This window comes from Motacilla alba, chromosome 15, assembly GCF_015832195.1.
Source record: "Motacilla alba alba isolate MOTALB_02 chromosome 15, Motacilla_alba_V1.0_pri, whole genome shotgun sequence".
Lineage (NCBI taxonomy): Eukaryota > Metazoa > Chordata > Aves > Passeriformes > Motacillidae > Motacilla > Motacilla alba.
The window spans coordinates 11,980,247-11,994,826 of record NC_052030.1 but is presented as its reverse complement, the minus strand read 5'-3'; the positions used below and the strand labels follow the sequence as shown (position 1 = coordinate 11,994,826).

Sequence of the window (14,580 nt, the reverse complement as noted above, 5' to 3'; positions counted from 1 at the left end):
TTCCCATTTCAGCCCTGGCATCTTGCCTGGGGTCACCTGATATGCAGAAAACCTAAACCCTTCTGCCAACATCCCATCCTTGTGCCCCACTAACAGCTGGGTGGGTCCAAACTTCCTAACTGATGGCTTTATTTTGTCTGAATGAGAAAGGGAGAAACGGTACCGAGAAATGCTTTAATTTTTTACCTGATTAATAAGAAAAGTTGTAATTCTATGGAACGTGTGGCTGTAAGGGAAAAATATCAGTGGATGGCTTTGATTTAAAACTTCCCACAGCATTTTGCAAACCAGATGTGGTGGCACAGTGCTGATGGCTCTGTGCTGACACCGACACCTTTGTGCCATTGCTGTGGTGGGGTGAGCAGGGGAAAATGGGGGGAGAGTGTGGTTGGGCATGAAATGTCCTTGTGTTCTAGCAATCCAGGAAGTTGACACAGGTAAGGAAAGTCGTTTTGAGGCTCTTGACCTGCGAGCCCTAAAGGCAGGTGCCTTTCCCACAGTGTGGGAGGGGGTGGCCTGGGTGGAACGTTGGGATAGGGCTGTTATGGGGGTCAAAACGGTCTTGAACATGGTTTGCTGCTGATGAAGTGGAGCATCAGTGCCTGAGTGTGTCGCTGCCCTTTCCCAGCAGGGTAGGACAGAGGGGCAGTGGCGGGCTCTCCATGTCAGCCGCACGCAGCGAGCACGAGGTGTCCGAAATCATCGACGGGCTCTCAGAACAAGAGGTGAGAGCAGCTTCTCCTTCCTCCTCCTCCTCCTCCTCCTCACCCTCACCCCTCACTCTGTCTTCTCTGAGGAAGCCAAGACAGGACTGCCGGGTCACACGGTGAAGTTCTGTGCCAAATCCCATTAGCTTTAGGTCCCGCTGAGGTTGCCATGATGCCAAACACTTTCTGGATAGGATCCAAAGTCAGAGGTTTATTTAACACACATCAGCATCTTCCCAGCCATATGAGAGATGTAATGGAGCTGTGCAAGGGTTCTGCCAGAGCAAAACCTGGAGCTGGTGGCCAGCAGGTTGGGCTTATCAGCATTTGATGTCTCTTAGGGACCTGAAAGCCCAGCATGCTGCTCATCCTGAGTAGCATCCCACAAACACCTCCTGGCTGTGGTTGATACTGGAAGTGAAGATGGGAAGGGGAGGGAGCAGGGAGCCAGCACCCAGGCTGCTGGGTGGAGGGGTTTTTCTGTTTCGTTTTGTTTTGAATGGGCTGTGTGCCTTGACACAGGGGAATCCTATGGAATGAATGGTTTGTACGTGAGCCAGTTGGCCCACATCTTCTGGGAGTGCTCCATTCATCTTGAAACATCCCTGTGACCTCGGCTTCGTTCGGATCTGGTTTCACAAGGGTTCCACTCTCTTGGCACAGGCGAGCTGCAGTGAACGGATCATGTTTGGGAGGGGAGAGCAGCCCTTGCCCAGCAATAGCTGGGATGTTTGCTGCCTGTGCACCACGGCTGATCCCTCTCTGGGATCCCAGGCACTTTGCTCTGAGCCAGTTAAGGTGACAACGTGGAGGACACGGATCTTGGAAGCAAAGGGGAATTTCACAGCCCTGCGGGGGTGCTGGCCAAGAGGAGTGTTAGCTGATCACCTCCATCCCCCTGCACAGTGTGCTGCTAAACTCCACCCCAACAGCCTCCTTCTGAGCCCCAAATCTGCTTTGTCTGTCTCAGAGGAGACCTTAACAGCTTCCAGCTCTTCCAGAGGGTGGGAAGGAGCAGGGAGGTGAGAGCTGGGGAGCATCTCTGGCAGCAGGGCCAGCTCTCCACCCCAGCGTGTTGCTGGAGAGGAAGGGGGTCTGGCTGGTGGGGTGTAATGGCAGCACTCAGCACCCCGAGAGGCACTGTGCCCTCAGCTCCCACCAGCATCCTCTCTGCTCTGCACAGGGGCTTCTCCTGTCACCAGGGGCAGTCTGCAGTTACCCAGGTTGATACTCCAGCTGTGAGCTGTTCCTCCCACCATGAGGAGGCATCTGGAGCTGCCAGTTTCTAAACAGGAGGTGTCCCAGTGAGGATGGGGAAGGCAGTCACGTGTTGAAATGTCCATATCTGTGCAGAGAGATGTGCTTTAGGATGAGGAGGAGGTTGGGCCTGATCAGGCAGAGCAGGGAAGCTGGGCAGGCTGGAGTCAGCAGCTTCTTGGAAGGGTTGGCCATGACTGTTCTCCCAGGAACCAGCATCTGGCTGTAAATTAAAACAGCAGCACTTGAGACCTGGCCTTCCTGGGTCAAGGGTTGGAGTCAGAGCAGTGACATCCCAGGTGACAGGGAGGACTCAGACTGATGGTGCAATTGAAAGGGGGTGGCCAGAGCATCCCTTCATCCCCACAGGTGGACCTGTTCCAGGGGATCTCCAGCAGCTCAGCCAAAGGGACAGTCCTGGCATTTGAGCAGAACGCAGCACAAATGAGACATCACATTGGCCTCTCTGTTGCAAATACTTAAGGAAACCAGTGTGCCCAGTCTGTCCTGTCCTGGTGTGCAGCTGGGGCTTTGGATGAACTTTGTGCTCCATAGGATGGAGTAAAGGCATCACATTATGGCCCAGGGTGTTGCAGTAAGGAATGACAGCCTCATTTCAGTGACATGTGAAACCTGGAACAATTCCTGCGGAAGAGAAACGTGATGTCTCCCTCTGCCCACCTTTTCAGGAAGCTTTGCAAAGCTGGCCCACTTCCCTCACAGTTGGGGTGGGGGGCTGAACCTCCAGGTGGCTTTAGGAGGCTGGGAGGGGGTCGGCATTCCCTGTGCCACCGCTGCTTTGACTCATTTCTCGTCATGGTCAGGAGCTGTTTCACTTAAGTCAGACATTTCCACACAGGATCTTGAAGCCTTTTATTCCAAAATGAAAGATTAATTGTTTCCTGGCTGACAGCGATAGCCTCTTTCAGCATTTAATTTACAGTTACTCTGGCAATAAAGCTGTCTGTGCTCGCTTTTGAATTCTCCTGCTCCTCCTCCTGTCCTTTTCCTGTGGAACATCTGTCCCCTGCAGTCCCCATGGGCCCGTGGTGCTGACCAACTGTTCTCTGTGCTTTCCCCAAAGAACCTGGAGAAGCAGATGCGCCAGCTCGCCGTCATCCCGCCCATGCTCTACGATGCCGACCAGCAGCGCATCAAATTCATCAACATGAACGGCCTCATGGATGACCCCATGAAGGTCTACAAGGACCGGCAGGTGATGAACATGTGGAGCGAGCAGGAGAAGGAGACCTTCCGGGAAAAGTGAGTGCAGCCCACACGGCTCTGTCTGTGCAGCCCTCGGGGAGCGTGGGCAGGATCCCTGCAGGGCTTCAGCTGGAGCCCCAGCACACTAAGGCAGGAATATCCCAAGTGCTTGGCTTGTCCTCCACAGACACATCCCGAGTTGCTGTGTTACCTTGAACCTGGTGATGCTTCTGCACAGAAACTTCAGGCCTTGCTCTGTGTTTGGGGTTTTCCTGCCCCTGTAGAAAGCTGCTGCTCGTGGCAGGGTGAGAACAGGAAGCTTTTCAGCTTTTCCCTGTGGTATCAGCCAGTTTAAAGATAACGCCAGGGAAACCCAACACTCCATACACATTGCCTTTCTGGATTTTCATGCTGTCCTTTGGGCACTGTGTGTACAGGGGATTTTTGGGTCCATCAACATCCAAGCCCCTTATGTAGACCCCCTCAGGCTGCAGCTTCCAGCTGGTGCCTGTCCCTCAGTGCTCCATCCTGCTGTCTGCAGGATTTGCCACCGGCTGCTGTTTCCATGGATGCATTCCCACATCACACACGTGCAGACTCTGGCTGTGGTGCTTTCTCCTGTTTGCAAGCAGTGCTTGAGAGCAGCTTGGCTCTATCAAGTGAGATCACTTGGGGAGTCACTGATTCCTTCCCTGGGTACCACTGCACTGTCAGCCAAGATGCGGGGGCTCAGCTTGGTCTCCCATCCAGGCTCCCCTGTATCCCATAGCCCAACAGAGACCCAGGTGTGTTTGCAGGGAGGACTGGAGTCTCCTTGGTGCCCCCAGTGTGCTGTGAGTGTCTGTGAAAACAGAGCTGGAGTTCAGCTTCCAGTGGGATGAGCTCTGCTGGAGCTCCCTGCCGTGGACCTGAGGGACATGGATGCACATGGATGCACCAGGACCACTTTGTCCTGAGCAGCAGCACCACTTGGTCTGGCCTCTGGACAATCAGGGGGTGGTTCCAGGGATTACCAGCCTATGGCCAGCCATGCTGGAAGCCTCTCTGTGTTCAGGATCATTCCTCCTCCCCCTGCTCGTCAGGACTCCTGTTTGCAGCTGACATAATTAATTGCCAAGATGGACCTAAAAAGAACAAAACAAGCAAACCAGCTCCAAGCCTTTGATAGAGGAGAATCCTCATTGCTAATTAGCCTTAAAATGTGCCACTCCAAACAGCGAGGCTTGCCACAAATGACGCAAAGGCTAATTACTTGGTCTTTAATGGCAGGGCTGTGCCTGGCTAATGGGGCTGGAAGAATCCACACCCAGTGTGTGCATCCTGCAGTGCACGGTGGATTCTGTGTCATCACTGTGGGTGATGCAGAGCTCGAGGCAGAAATGCAGCAGGGTTTCAGGGGCTCTCACAAAGCTCATTTGGAAAGATTGGTACTCAGGAGCTGTAAGGAGGGTGTAGGGAGTCCTGCCCCAGCTCTCCCCCAACCTGGCATGCTGGTAGCCCAGCTGCCTGCTGTGCTGCTGCTTCTGGCCTGGGTTTTTAAGGTGAACTGGAGTTGTGTCATCCGTGATCGTGACCTAGAGCTGGCCTCCTCCTGAGACCAGGAAAACTTGGTTCAACCTTTTGTTCAGCCCAGTTGGCAGGGCTCTTGGAGTAAACAGGCAGGCACTGCAAGGCTGACAAGCTCCAGGTCTGAACTATTTTAGCTGTCAGAACATAACCACGAGGAAGAACCTGATTTGATTTGCTTCTGGGCAGGATTTCAGGTCTCTGCTGAGAGCCCATTGCTGGCCTACTCCCAGGGAAGCTGTGGTTTGCTGGTGAAGGAGCAGGGTGCTGCTCAGGCATCGAGGCTGTGTCATGCTGGGCAGTGTGAGAATGCAGCATCCATCTGTCATTATGGGGAGATGGCCTGGCCCATGAAAAAGAGTGGATTGTTATCTGCATTGTCCCAGCAGTGTGTTAGCATCATTGAAAACCCCGTCCTGTGGTCAGCCCTGGGTTTTTGCTGTGTGCAGAGTGAAGAGCCAGCTCTGGCTCTGTGCCCTCACTCTGGGGTTGTCTGAGCAGCCCGTCTGGTTTGCTTTTTTCCATTTTTTTTTTTTTGTCCCCCCTAGTATTTCTGGTTTCTTTTTTGTTCTGGTGACCTGTTGTGGTGACAGGGACCTTGCGGTGCCACCCAAACCATATGGGAGCTCTGCATCAAGAATGGCATCAACGTGGGTGACAACACCCGTGTCCTGCTGCCGTGGCTGGAGTTGGTGAGGCCCTCCCTGAGTTCAGCACAGTGCCTTGACTCCAAGTTCAGCCTTGGGACAGAGCAGCAAAAGCAGGAGAGAGCTGTGCCAGTTGCCGCAGGGGACTCACTGGCAGGGCTGGAGACATGAGCTCCTCACCATGTCCTGCCCATGTTCCACCCACACAGCAGCTCTCCCACCTTTTGCCTCGGATCCCTTTCCCCAGGGCACAGAGCTGTCATGTCCTGGCAGCTGGCAGAGGTGCACGTGCTGAACGTGGCTGTCCCTGCCTGCTCAGCTCCCTGGGGCAGAGCCCGTGCTGGTGGCCACCTCTCCTGGCACAAAGTCACCCCTCACCAGGCTGTCCATGCTTTGGCAGGGCACTGGTTAACTGTGCTGCCAGCAGCAGCACCTCCTGCCAAGGGCTTGCTGGCCCTGGGTGCTTCCACACCAGCCAGGCACGGGGATTTGTTGGAGGAGGCATCTGTGCTAGTGGGGACGGCTTCCCCTGAGGGGGCAGTGTACCCTCCCGGGCTGCCAGAGCCAGGGGTGAGCTTGCTGACAGCTCCTCCACTTGCTGGGCATGAGGTGGCATTCGTTGGAGCTGCTGTGCCACTGGTGATCTCTTGAGCAACTCAGCAATGAGGCAGCTCTGTGCTTCCTCCCGGGGTTTGGGTTTCCCTTCCTGTCCTTTGCAGCTGCTCCCAACAGCCCAGTAGGCCTTGGGGTCCTGCTCAGCGCTGGGGCCACCCATGGCCATGATGGCAATTCCTCACCCTTTTCTTGCCAGATCCTGAGGCCTTGTCTAGGTGTGCCTGCCCTCTGTGCCTGCCCTGTCCTGCTCTTGGTACAGGCTTGGGTGGCTTGGGGTGATGAGCAGCTCTCCAGCACTGCCAGCCCCCCTTCCCTCTCCCATCCCCTGATGAACATTTGCACATCGGAGCTCCCAAGCAGCCCAGCCCCACTGGGCTAAATTTAAAGTTCCTGTCTTTCTGGGAAGCTGAGCAGCAGACAAATATTTTCTCAAAGCCCAGAGTCCCTCTGGGAGCTGGCCTTGCTGCTCTGGGCACACAGGGCATGGCAGCCCATCTGTGAGGGGGTCAGTGGCAGCACCCACAGTAACCCTGTCCCTCTCGCTCTGCAGGTTCATGCAGCATCCGAAGAACTTCGGCCTGATCGCATCCTTCCTGGACAGGAAGGTAAGCCTGCCTGCCCGGCTGCAGCCTGAATCGCTGCCTCTCCTCCCATCCCTTGGCTCCTGGTGCTGGAGCTGCCAGCAGATGCTGAGCACCTGTGGGTGGCGGTGGCTCCGAGCCCCGGGCAGGGTCCAGACGGGCTCCCTGCAGAGACAGGGCTGAGTCAGCTGCGGGGAGCTGGGAGCAGAGAGCTGTGAACGCAGCCAGCCTGGCGCGGGGGCGGCGCGGCCGCCCCGTGATCTGCCTGGGAGCTGCTTCCCAGCATCTCCCGGAGGCATTTTGCACCAGGCAGGCTGTCACACAGGGGGTGGGCACTCAGCTGCCCAGCACTAAGTGGAGGGGTCTCTTTGTTCAGGGAGAGAGAGGTTTTTGAGGGTGGACTGAGTCCCATTTCATGCAGCAGTTCTGGTGGGCGTCCTGAAAGCACACACAACTCCCCTTGGTGTCTAGGAAGAGTTGTTCACAGGAACTGCCTGACCTTTTCCAGATCTCATGTGTTCTGCTGCTTGGACTTTTTGTTTTTTGCTGTTAAATGGGCTGATGGAAGAAAGGTTTGAGGAAAAGACCTGAGGGAGGAGTGAGTTTCTTGTCCCATTCTGAGCAAGGCCAGGTGCCTTCCATGGGACAGGCATATGGGCAGATCCTGGACAGACCAAGCCTGAAAACACAGCTGTGTCCATCACTTGAACGCTCTCCTGAGCAAGAAACATTTGAAAGCTGCTGCTTCTCTGGTCCTTCTGGTTATTTGCATCCTCTGCCCACCTCATGCAGAGCTTCATACACACAGTGTCCACTCACTCTGAGGGAACCACTCTGCTCTCAGGGGGTGGCCTGCAGAGATCACTTCTAGCCTAAATTTTTCTCTGATTCCTCGTAACTCAGGCTGGGGAAATAATTTCTAAGACCTTGACCTTCCTGTCCAAAGCAGCAAGGAAGGCCAGCAGCCCCCTCATGCTGCTGCTGTTGCTGTAAGATCCCAAGCTCCTCATCCTTTTGCACTCGATAAAGCTGAAAGTGGTGGGACTTGGATGATGCTCACAATCCAGTCTGTGTTCCAAGCTGTAAAATGTCTTCTAATTTTATTTGTACTCGTTTGTAAATCAGGCTGTAATTATGATACAGAACACATCCATTATCCTGTTGGAGAGAGATGCAAAGTATGGCTCAATGTAATGAATTAATAGATTTTAAAATTGCATTATAAAAAAATAGTGATCTTAGCCCTTGGAACAGATGACTGTAAGTTTTTGTGTTCGCGTGTGTGTGTGTATAATCAGGGCTAAATTAGAAAGAGATCCAATTAACACTTTAAAAGTTGCAATCTGTTTTTGCAAATGGTTCCACTCCTTGCAGAGGGATGGGATGAGCGCAGCCCCCGGGCACCCCCGGGCACACACAGCTGCCTCAAGCTCCTGAGGACTTGTGGCACGATGGATCTGTGGGATAATTTTTCCTCATGAAACCACTGATCCTAAATGTGAAGGTGCAGCACAAGGCTGGCATTCAGCTGCCCACCCTGTTCAGCACAGGCCTTCTCCCAGCCTGGCACACTTCGTGCTGTTCAGGAGCAGGATATGTGCTGGCTGTGACTCCTTGTTTTCCTGAGGTGTCCAGTCTGTGGTGCTGTCTGTGGAGCCAGCCACTGGAGTTGGGATGGCAGCTCCTGAGCGCTGGGATCTCGGTTTGGCCGCGGCGACGTCGCGCGCGCTCGAGCCAGCGAGCTTAGCGGCTGGAAGTAACACCAGCTGACAGTGCTGTGGCAGGTTGTGCCTCCTGTAACCTCACAGAGGCTGACAGGCAGCTCCTTCTTCTGCCTCTGGTTGCCACGGTCATCTGGGGTCAGCCCTGCTTTGCCTCCAGCACGGGGTGATCTCTGCTCAGCACCCCGTCTCCGTCTCTGCACGCCTGCGGGACCGCCCTGCTCTGCCCTTGGAAGGGCTGAGCCTTTTTACTAGGACAGCATTGTCCCCTTCTTCAGCTGCACTGGGAGCCTTAGGGAGGGAGGTGTGGGGAAGCTGCGGGGCTGCAGGTCTTCAGGAGCAGCAGGAGACCTGGTGATGAGTGGTTCTGAGCGCTGCTCCTGGAAGTCTGTGCCCCACCAGCAGCACACGAGGCCAGGACCTTCTGCTCCCTGACGTGCCCGTGTCATTGCAGACGGTGGCTGACTGTGTCCTCTATTACTACCTGACCAAGAAGAATGAGAATTACAAGAACCTCGTGAGGAGGAATTACCGGCGGCGTGGGAAGAGCCAGGTAAGAGCTGGAGGAGCGCGTGGAAGCGTCATTCTCAGGCTGAGCAAGGAGCTGCAGCACTTTCTCTGAGCCCCCCAGATGGTGCTTTGCCCCCTCCTCACATGGAGATACTTGGCTGGGCTCTGTGTAGCTTTTCAGAACGTGCTGTTTAATGGCAGTTGGTGTTTGTCCATCCCCATGCCAAGGCCATGGTGTCTGAAAAAACCAAACAAATACAAGGTGCTTAAAAAAGGGGATTCAGTGACTGTGGAAAACCTGGCTGTGTGTCAGCAGCATGGGGATCCCATGCAGCCTGAGCTGTGTGCAAGAACCAGGTGGGGTCTGTGTCTCTCCTTCCTCTGGAGATGGCAGCCAAGGTGACAATGGTGACAGGGCTCCTGGGAGCTGGGTGGGGCTCCTCCCTTGCAGAGCCTGCCAAGGCTCTTCCCATGGGTGAAGGTGTGGGAGGAAAATGACTTGGGTGGGAGTGACACCTGAGCAGAAGCATGTAAATCCATCTGAAGTGCCAAAGGGTGTCCAAGATCCCCGTGGGGGTCCCCTGTGGGGCTGGCAGATGTGGCACTAAAGCTAGTGGAGACCCTTAACCCTTTGTTTAAGGGCAGAGCAGATTCCAGGGCACCACGAGGTGCCTGGGGACAGGTGACTGAGTCAACCCTTACCATTACCATGGCCAAGATACAGATCTAGACATGACCTTGGCAGTGTTGCTGCTGATACCATGATAGCCAGGAACAGATAACTGCTAACCTTTTGGGAAGGTGCCTTATCCCCATGAATGCTTTCAGCCAGAGGCAGGTCCTGCTGCAGTGGATCCCCAGGTCCATGAAGTGATTATTCATGTTACAAGGAGAGTGAGGCAGCCACAAAGGGATTGTCTCCCCAGATAATGTGGGAATAAGGATGGAAAAACTGGCCTGGCCCGTGACACCACTGACATCAGCAGGTCTTCACACTGCATGGCCATAAAAAGCAGCACTTGGGCCTAGATCCTGATTGGGAAGCAGATAGGTAGCCTCACTCCAATTTGATTTCTGCAGCATTAAGACATCAGAATAGCTAGCACATGACAAATGTCATGGACAGGGCCCAATTTTCCCTTCTTTTTTTCAGAGACATTAGAGATGCATAAAGCCCTATTAGATTATCCAGTCCCTCTCCCAGCAAACACAGGGTGGTTCCCTCCAGTACATTTTTATAGTGTTTACCATGGTCTGTTTTGTTAGATCACAGCAACTAGAACATGAGGCCACATTTGTTTCTTGTTAGCGGCGGAGACATTTAGCACAGCTCATTCTGGTTTCAGTGTTGAATTGAGCAAATGTGGAGAGTGAGAGGCTTTGCTCTGCATCTGCCTACCTACCCCAGCAACCACAGACCTGCCCATCCTGCACCCAGCAGGGACTGTTTGTGTTTTGGGGTTTGAAATTACCCAAAGCTTCGCTAGTTGCAGAATTTCCCACGATGCTTTCCACATGATCAAGCCTGAGCAGTGGAGACGTGTGCTGCCCTTTGGAGCTTTGTTCAGTGCCAGCCTTTAGAAGCAGGGACTTGCTTCATCGCCTGTAGGGCTGTTTTTGCAAGTAGGAATGGCACCAAAGGGAACAATTTGCACCTCCCCTGGAGCAGACCTCAGCCAGAACGTCATTGATTTTGAAAGAGGAGCCCCCCTGAGTCTGGGAGGAAGCAACACAGGGAATATTTCCCATTACTGTTGGATGCTCAGGTGGAAGGTGGGATGTTCAGACAAGCTTTAAGAGCCAAGGACTGGCTGCATGATTCACAGGAGGAGAGAGGTGCAGAACAGCAGCTGCTGCATTCAGCCTGGAGCAGCTCTCCCACAGGGGTTTTTGGGGGTTTTTGAAATTCACGCTTTGTGCTGTGATACTTCTGGTATTTGCATCCATTTCCTGCAGGGCTGCATGAGGGGAGTGCTGGAAGAGCCTGTGTGCAGGCTTGGGAAGGGTGTGCTGCTGCTGAGGGGCTGGGTCTGTGCTGCAGAGGCACAGCTGGGGAGAGACTCTTTTAAAAGTGGCATTTTAAGAAAATAGATTATTATTTTGTTAAAGCTGGTGGGAGCAGTGAGGCATCTCCTTTGCACCTCTTCAGGGAGCCAGGGTCTCCCTGGGTGTGGTGCTGATGGGATCTGCTTCCACACACCAGACTGGGTCAGTGTGTGACTGCACAGACCCTCGTGGGAGAGGTCAGATACTGGCTGGGATGGAGGGCTGGGATGGAGGGATGCTCCTGGTGGCATTTTGCTTAGTGAGTCTTTTCAGAAGCAGCTCAAATTCTGCCTGTGCTGCGCGAGTGTTCATTTGGGAGTAACCTCTTCCAAAGGCTCAGCTAGCACCCTGCTTGTTCCCAAGGGGTCCTGGATTGTTTGGAACTCAGTGCAGGTCCCTCATTTTGTTTTCCCATGGCCTGGGGACTGAGGAGCAGCAGCTGAAGTGGCTCTGCCAGCTCTGCCGTTACCTGCCCAGTGTCAGCAGCTAGAGATGGTGACAGGATGAAGGACAGAGGACACACAGGGATGGGCAGTGGGCAGGGAGGAGACAGAATTGTGGACAGCCTCCTGCAGCACATGGGGATGGCATCATGTTCCCAGCATTGCCCGTGCTCTGAGCATGTATTTTCCTGCTGGTAAAGGTTCAAGTAGTTAAACACCCAAAGCTGAGCTTTAATTAATTTGGAGGAGAGGAGGAGAGGTTGGTTTTTGTATCAGATGAGAGGAGAGCGGATGAGATCTGATACAAAGAGCATTTCAAGTGGCTCTATGCTGGTTTCTTGCTCCTTTTCTCACAGAGAGGTTGGTGGTCTTATTTGCTGTTGGAGGCTGCAGGGAGCTTGAGAGCGAAGGGGAGATAATTACACAGAGAAAAAAGCTTCCCTGTGTCAAGACTATCTTTGTGGCCTACTTATTAAAAGTCCATTAAAAAATAAGAATCCCACTGCTCCCTGGCTGATGGTCCCCTGGCAAAGGATATTCCTCATAAAGCTGCTACTTACTGCTAAAAATCTCCTGCCAAGAGCAGGGACTTCACATGATTCCACTTCCAGTTTGTCAGAAAACGGAGCAGCCGCCCACTCCGAGGCAGGATGCTCCAGCATTCCGCCTTCCATGGCACTGCTAAGTGCAAGTACCCACATCCAGTGGGTCAGGATGCATGATACTGAGGCTCCTGAGATTAAGATATTTCTAAAATAATGTTGTGTTTGTGTATGAAAAGGCAATGTAACCCTGTGAGGGGGGGAATTGATGGGAAGAGAAATAGCTTCCTCGTCATTTCGCACTGAAAAACAAGAAAAGAATTTGTGCCATGGTAAAACAGTCTGATCCAACAGTCAGTGTACAGTGATAAGCATAAATTTGCATGAGCTTGTAATGACAAACCCTTGTGTTGGTGTGTCCATACAACTCAGGTCTGTGGCAGTCACTCTTCAGGATATTTTAGTGTCTCTCTGTGAAACCTCTAAATTCTATAGCAGGGACACCAAAATTGACCAGGTGCTTCGTTATTTGGGAAGCTGTTTTGCTGTGCTGTGGAAACACAAGTGTTGGGCTGAAACGGGGCTGGGAGGAAAGTGACTCTACTTCCACATAATTATTCCATTTGGAGTGTGAGATTTTTTATTCCAGAGTAAATTTGCATTGATTTTGGAGTAACATTGCCCTTGTGGTAGTGGAGCAGCTGCAGCATGCCAGATACTCTTCCTGCCAGTGAATTCCTTGGTGGGGGGAAAAGCCATCATCTCCCACACATTGCTGTGATGGGCAGGTGGGCAACCATTCCACTGGGCAAAGCTGTCAGTGGGTCAGTCTGTCAGCAGTGGGATCATGGGGCAGTCTGTCAGCAGGACCATGGGGCAGTCTGTCTGTAGGGTCAGTCTGTCGGCAGGAGGACAATGGGGCAGCCTGTAGGTTAGGTGAGTCCATTGGCAGTGGGACAGTGGGGCAGTCTGTCAGTAGTGGGATGATGGGTCAGTCTGTCGGTAGGGTCAGTCTGTCAGCAGGAGAACCATGGATCAGTCTGAAGGTAGGGTCAGTCTGTCAGTTGGGTCAGTCTGTCAGTAGGGTCAGTCTGTCGGTAGTGGGACGATGGGTCAGTCTGTCAGTAGGGTCAGTCTGTCGGTAGTGGGATGATGGGTCAGTCTGTCAGTAGGGTCAGTCTGTCAGTAGGGTCAGTCTGTCGGTAGTGGGACGATGGGTCAGTCTGTCGGTAGGTTCAGTCTGTCGGCAGCAGGACCATGGGCAGCTGGAGAAGCCGCCTGCCCGCCCTGGGGATGACTCAGAGGGGATGAAGTCATGGTGGAGGGACGCAGCCGCCGGACAGAGCGTCATGCCAGCCCCTCGCACGCTGTCAGACAGCGCTCACGTATTCCCTGGCCAGCCGTGTGTTAGTGCCGACACTTTCGAGGACTCACTCCGTGGCCCCGGGGGAGTGGAGCCGCCCGGACCCCCCTTCCTCCACGGAGAGCGGTGCCAGAGCCGTGCCGGCAGGGCGGGGACCCACGGTGTGACCTGGCCGGGCCAGCGAGGTCCCCCGCCAGGCCCGACAGCCTTTCCCAGGCCCACCCTCTTCCCTGTCCCCTGCCAAAACCCAAATCGAATTATCCGTCCCGCCGTCTGTCCCGCCCTCCCCAAACACAAACCATTCCCCTCACCAACGAGGATAAACAGCCCCAACCCAGATTTTTATAAACAACCTGCTTACTTTTTTGGCAGAAGCACCGTCCCAGCAGGATCTGGCCAGGTTTGATATCACATGGGTCCTGGAGCATTAGGAAAAACCTGGCCAAGCAGGTTTCCCTGGCCACCAGCAGCCCTGTCCCACTAGCAGGGGCTGGCAGGGTTTGGGATTCGAGATAATGCCTGCCCAGGACTCCAGGGCTTCCTACAGCCTGTCCCCAGTGCTGGAGCAGATCTCTTGCCATGCTGCAGCCTTGCCCTGCCAGTGCCTCTCCTCCCTCCCCAGGGATCAGATCCAGAGCTCAGCAAACTGTTCTAACTCTGTAAATTGTGCAAGTGCTCCCACTCCGGTAACCACAGCAGCTAATGAGGAATGATACTTGTTTCTGGGAACCATTTGATCTTCATCAGTCCAGGGAGCAGCTCCTCATTAGTGATAAAGGGTTTGACAACTTCTCTTCCAGACGCAGGGATATACTTGTCACAAAATCCTGGTTTAATCATGCAGCACATCATACAGACACAGCCCTGGATGTGGCCAGTAAACTTTGTGCCACAAATACCAAGAAATTATTCTGCAGGCACTTAAAGCTGTGCTGACTGGAGTGTTGTATCTAAAACAGCACTGAAATTATCTGTGGATGAGCAGGGGCGGTCTGTGAGGGAGGTTGCCTGGTTGGGAATGGTGCCAGGGATGTCAGTAATGGGGCATGGGTTCATCTTCTGCCAGTGGAATGTCACTGCTGGGATGTAAAAGAGCTTGAATTTGGCTCATTTTCTGGGCAAATCTGCAGTGTGACAGAGCTGAGGCTGCAGGACCGATGAGAAGTGAACTTGGTCAGGCCCTGTGGTCCTGGTCCTGCTCAAGTGTGGCCTCATAGGAAGAAATATCTCACAGATTGATTGTCCCCTGGATGCTCAGTGCAGGCTGTCACTCTTTAAACCTGTGGGCACCAGGGAGGTTTATGTCGGGATGCCTGTCCAGCAGGTGGATGAGGTGTGAGACACAGTGATGCTCGAGTTGAGCTCAATTCTGTAAC

At 53.7% G+C, this 14,580-nt stretch overlaps 1 protein-coding gene across 16 annotated transcripts in view; it reads left to right on the top strand.

The window, feature by feature from the left end:
- The window catches only part of NCOR2 (nuclear receptor corepressor 2), a 229,912-nt gene that overhangs the window by 149,269 nt on the left and 66,063 nt on the right, over window positions 1-14,580 (top strand). For 12 of the 16 annotated variants that reach the window (XM_038152376.1, XM_038152375.1, XM_038152368.1 and 9 more), the window contains 4 exons: window positions 629-725; window positions 3,049-3,227; window positions 6,549-6,603; window positions 8,755-8,853. In XM_038152376.1, the coding sequence (XP_038008304.1) occupies window positions 629-725; window positions 3,049-3,227; window positions 6,549-6,603; window positions 8,755-8,853 (430 nt within the window). The remainder of the gene's footprint in view (window positions 1-628; window positions 726-3,048; window positions 3,228-6,548; window positions 6,604-8,754; window positions 8,854-14,580) is intronic. The other 4 variants (XM_038152377.1, XM_038152374.1, XM_038152386.1 and 1 more) reach the window with 1 other exon arrangement.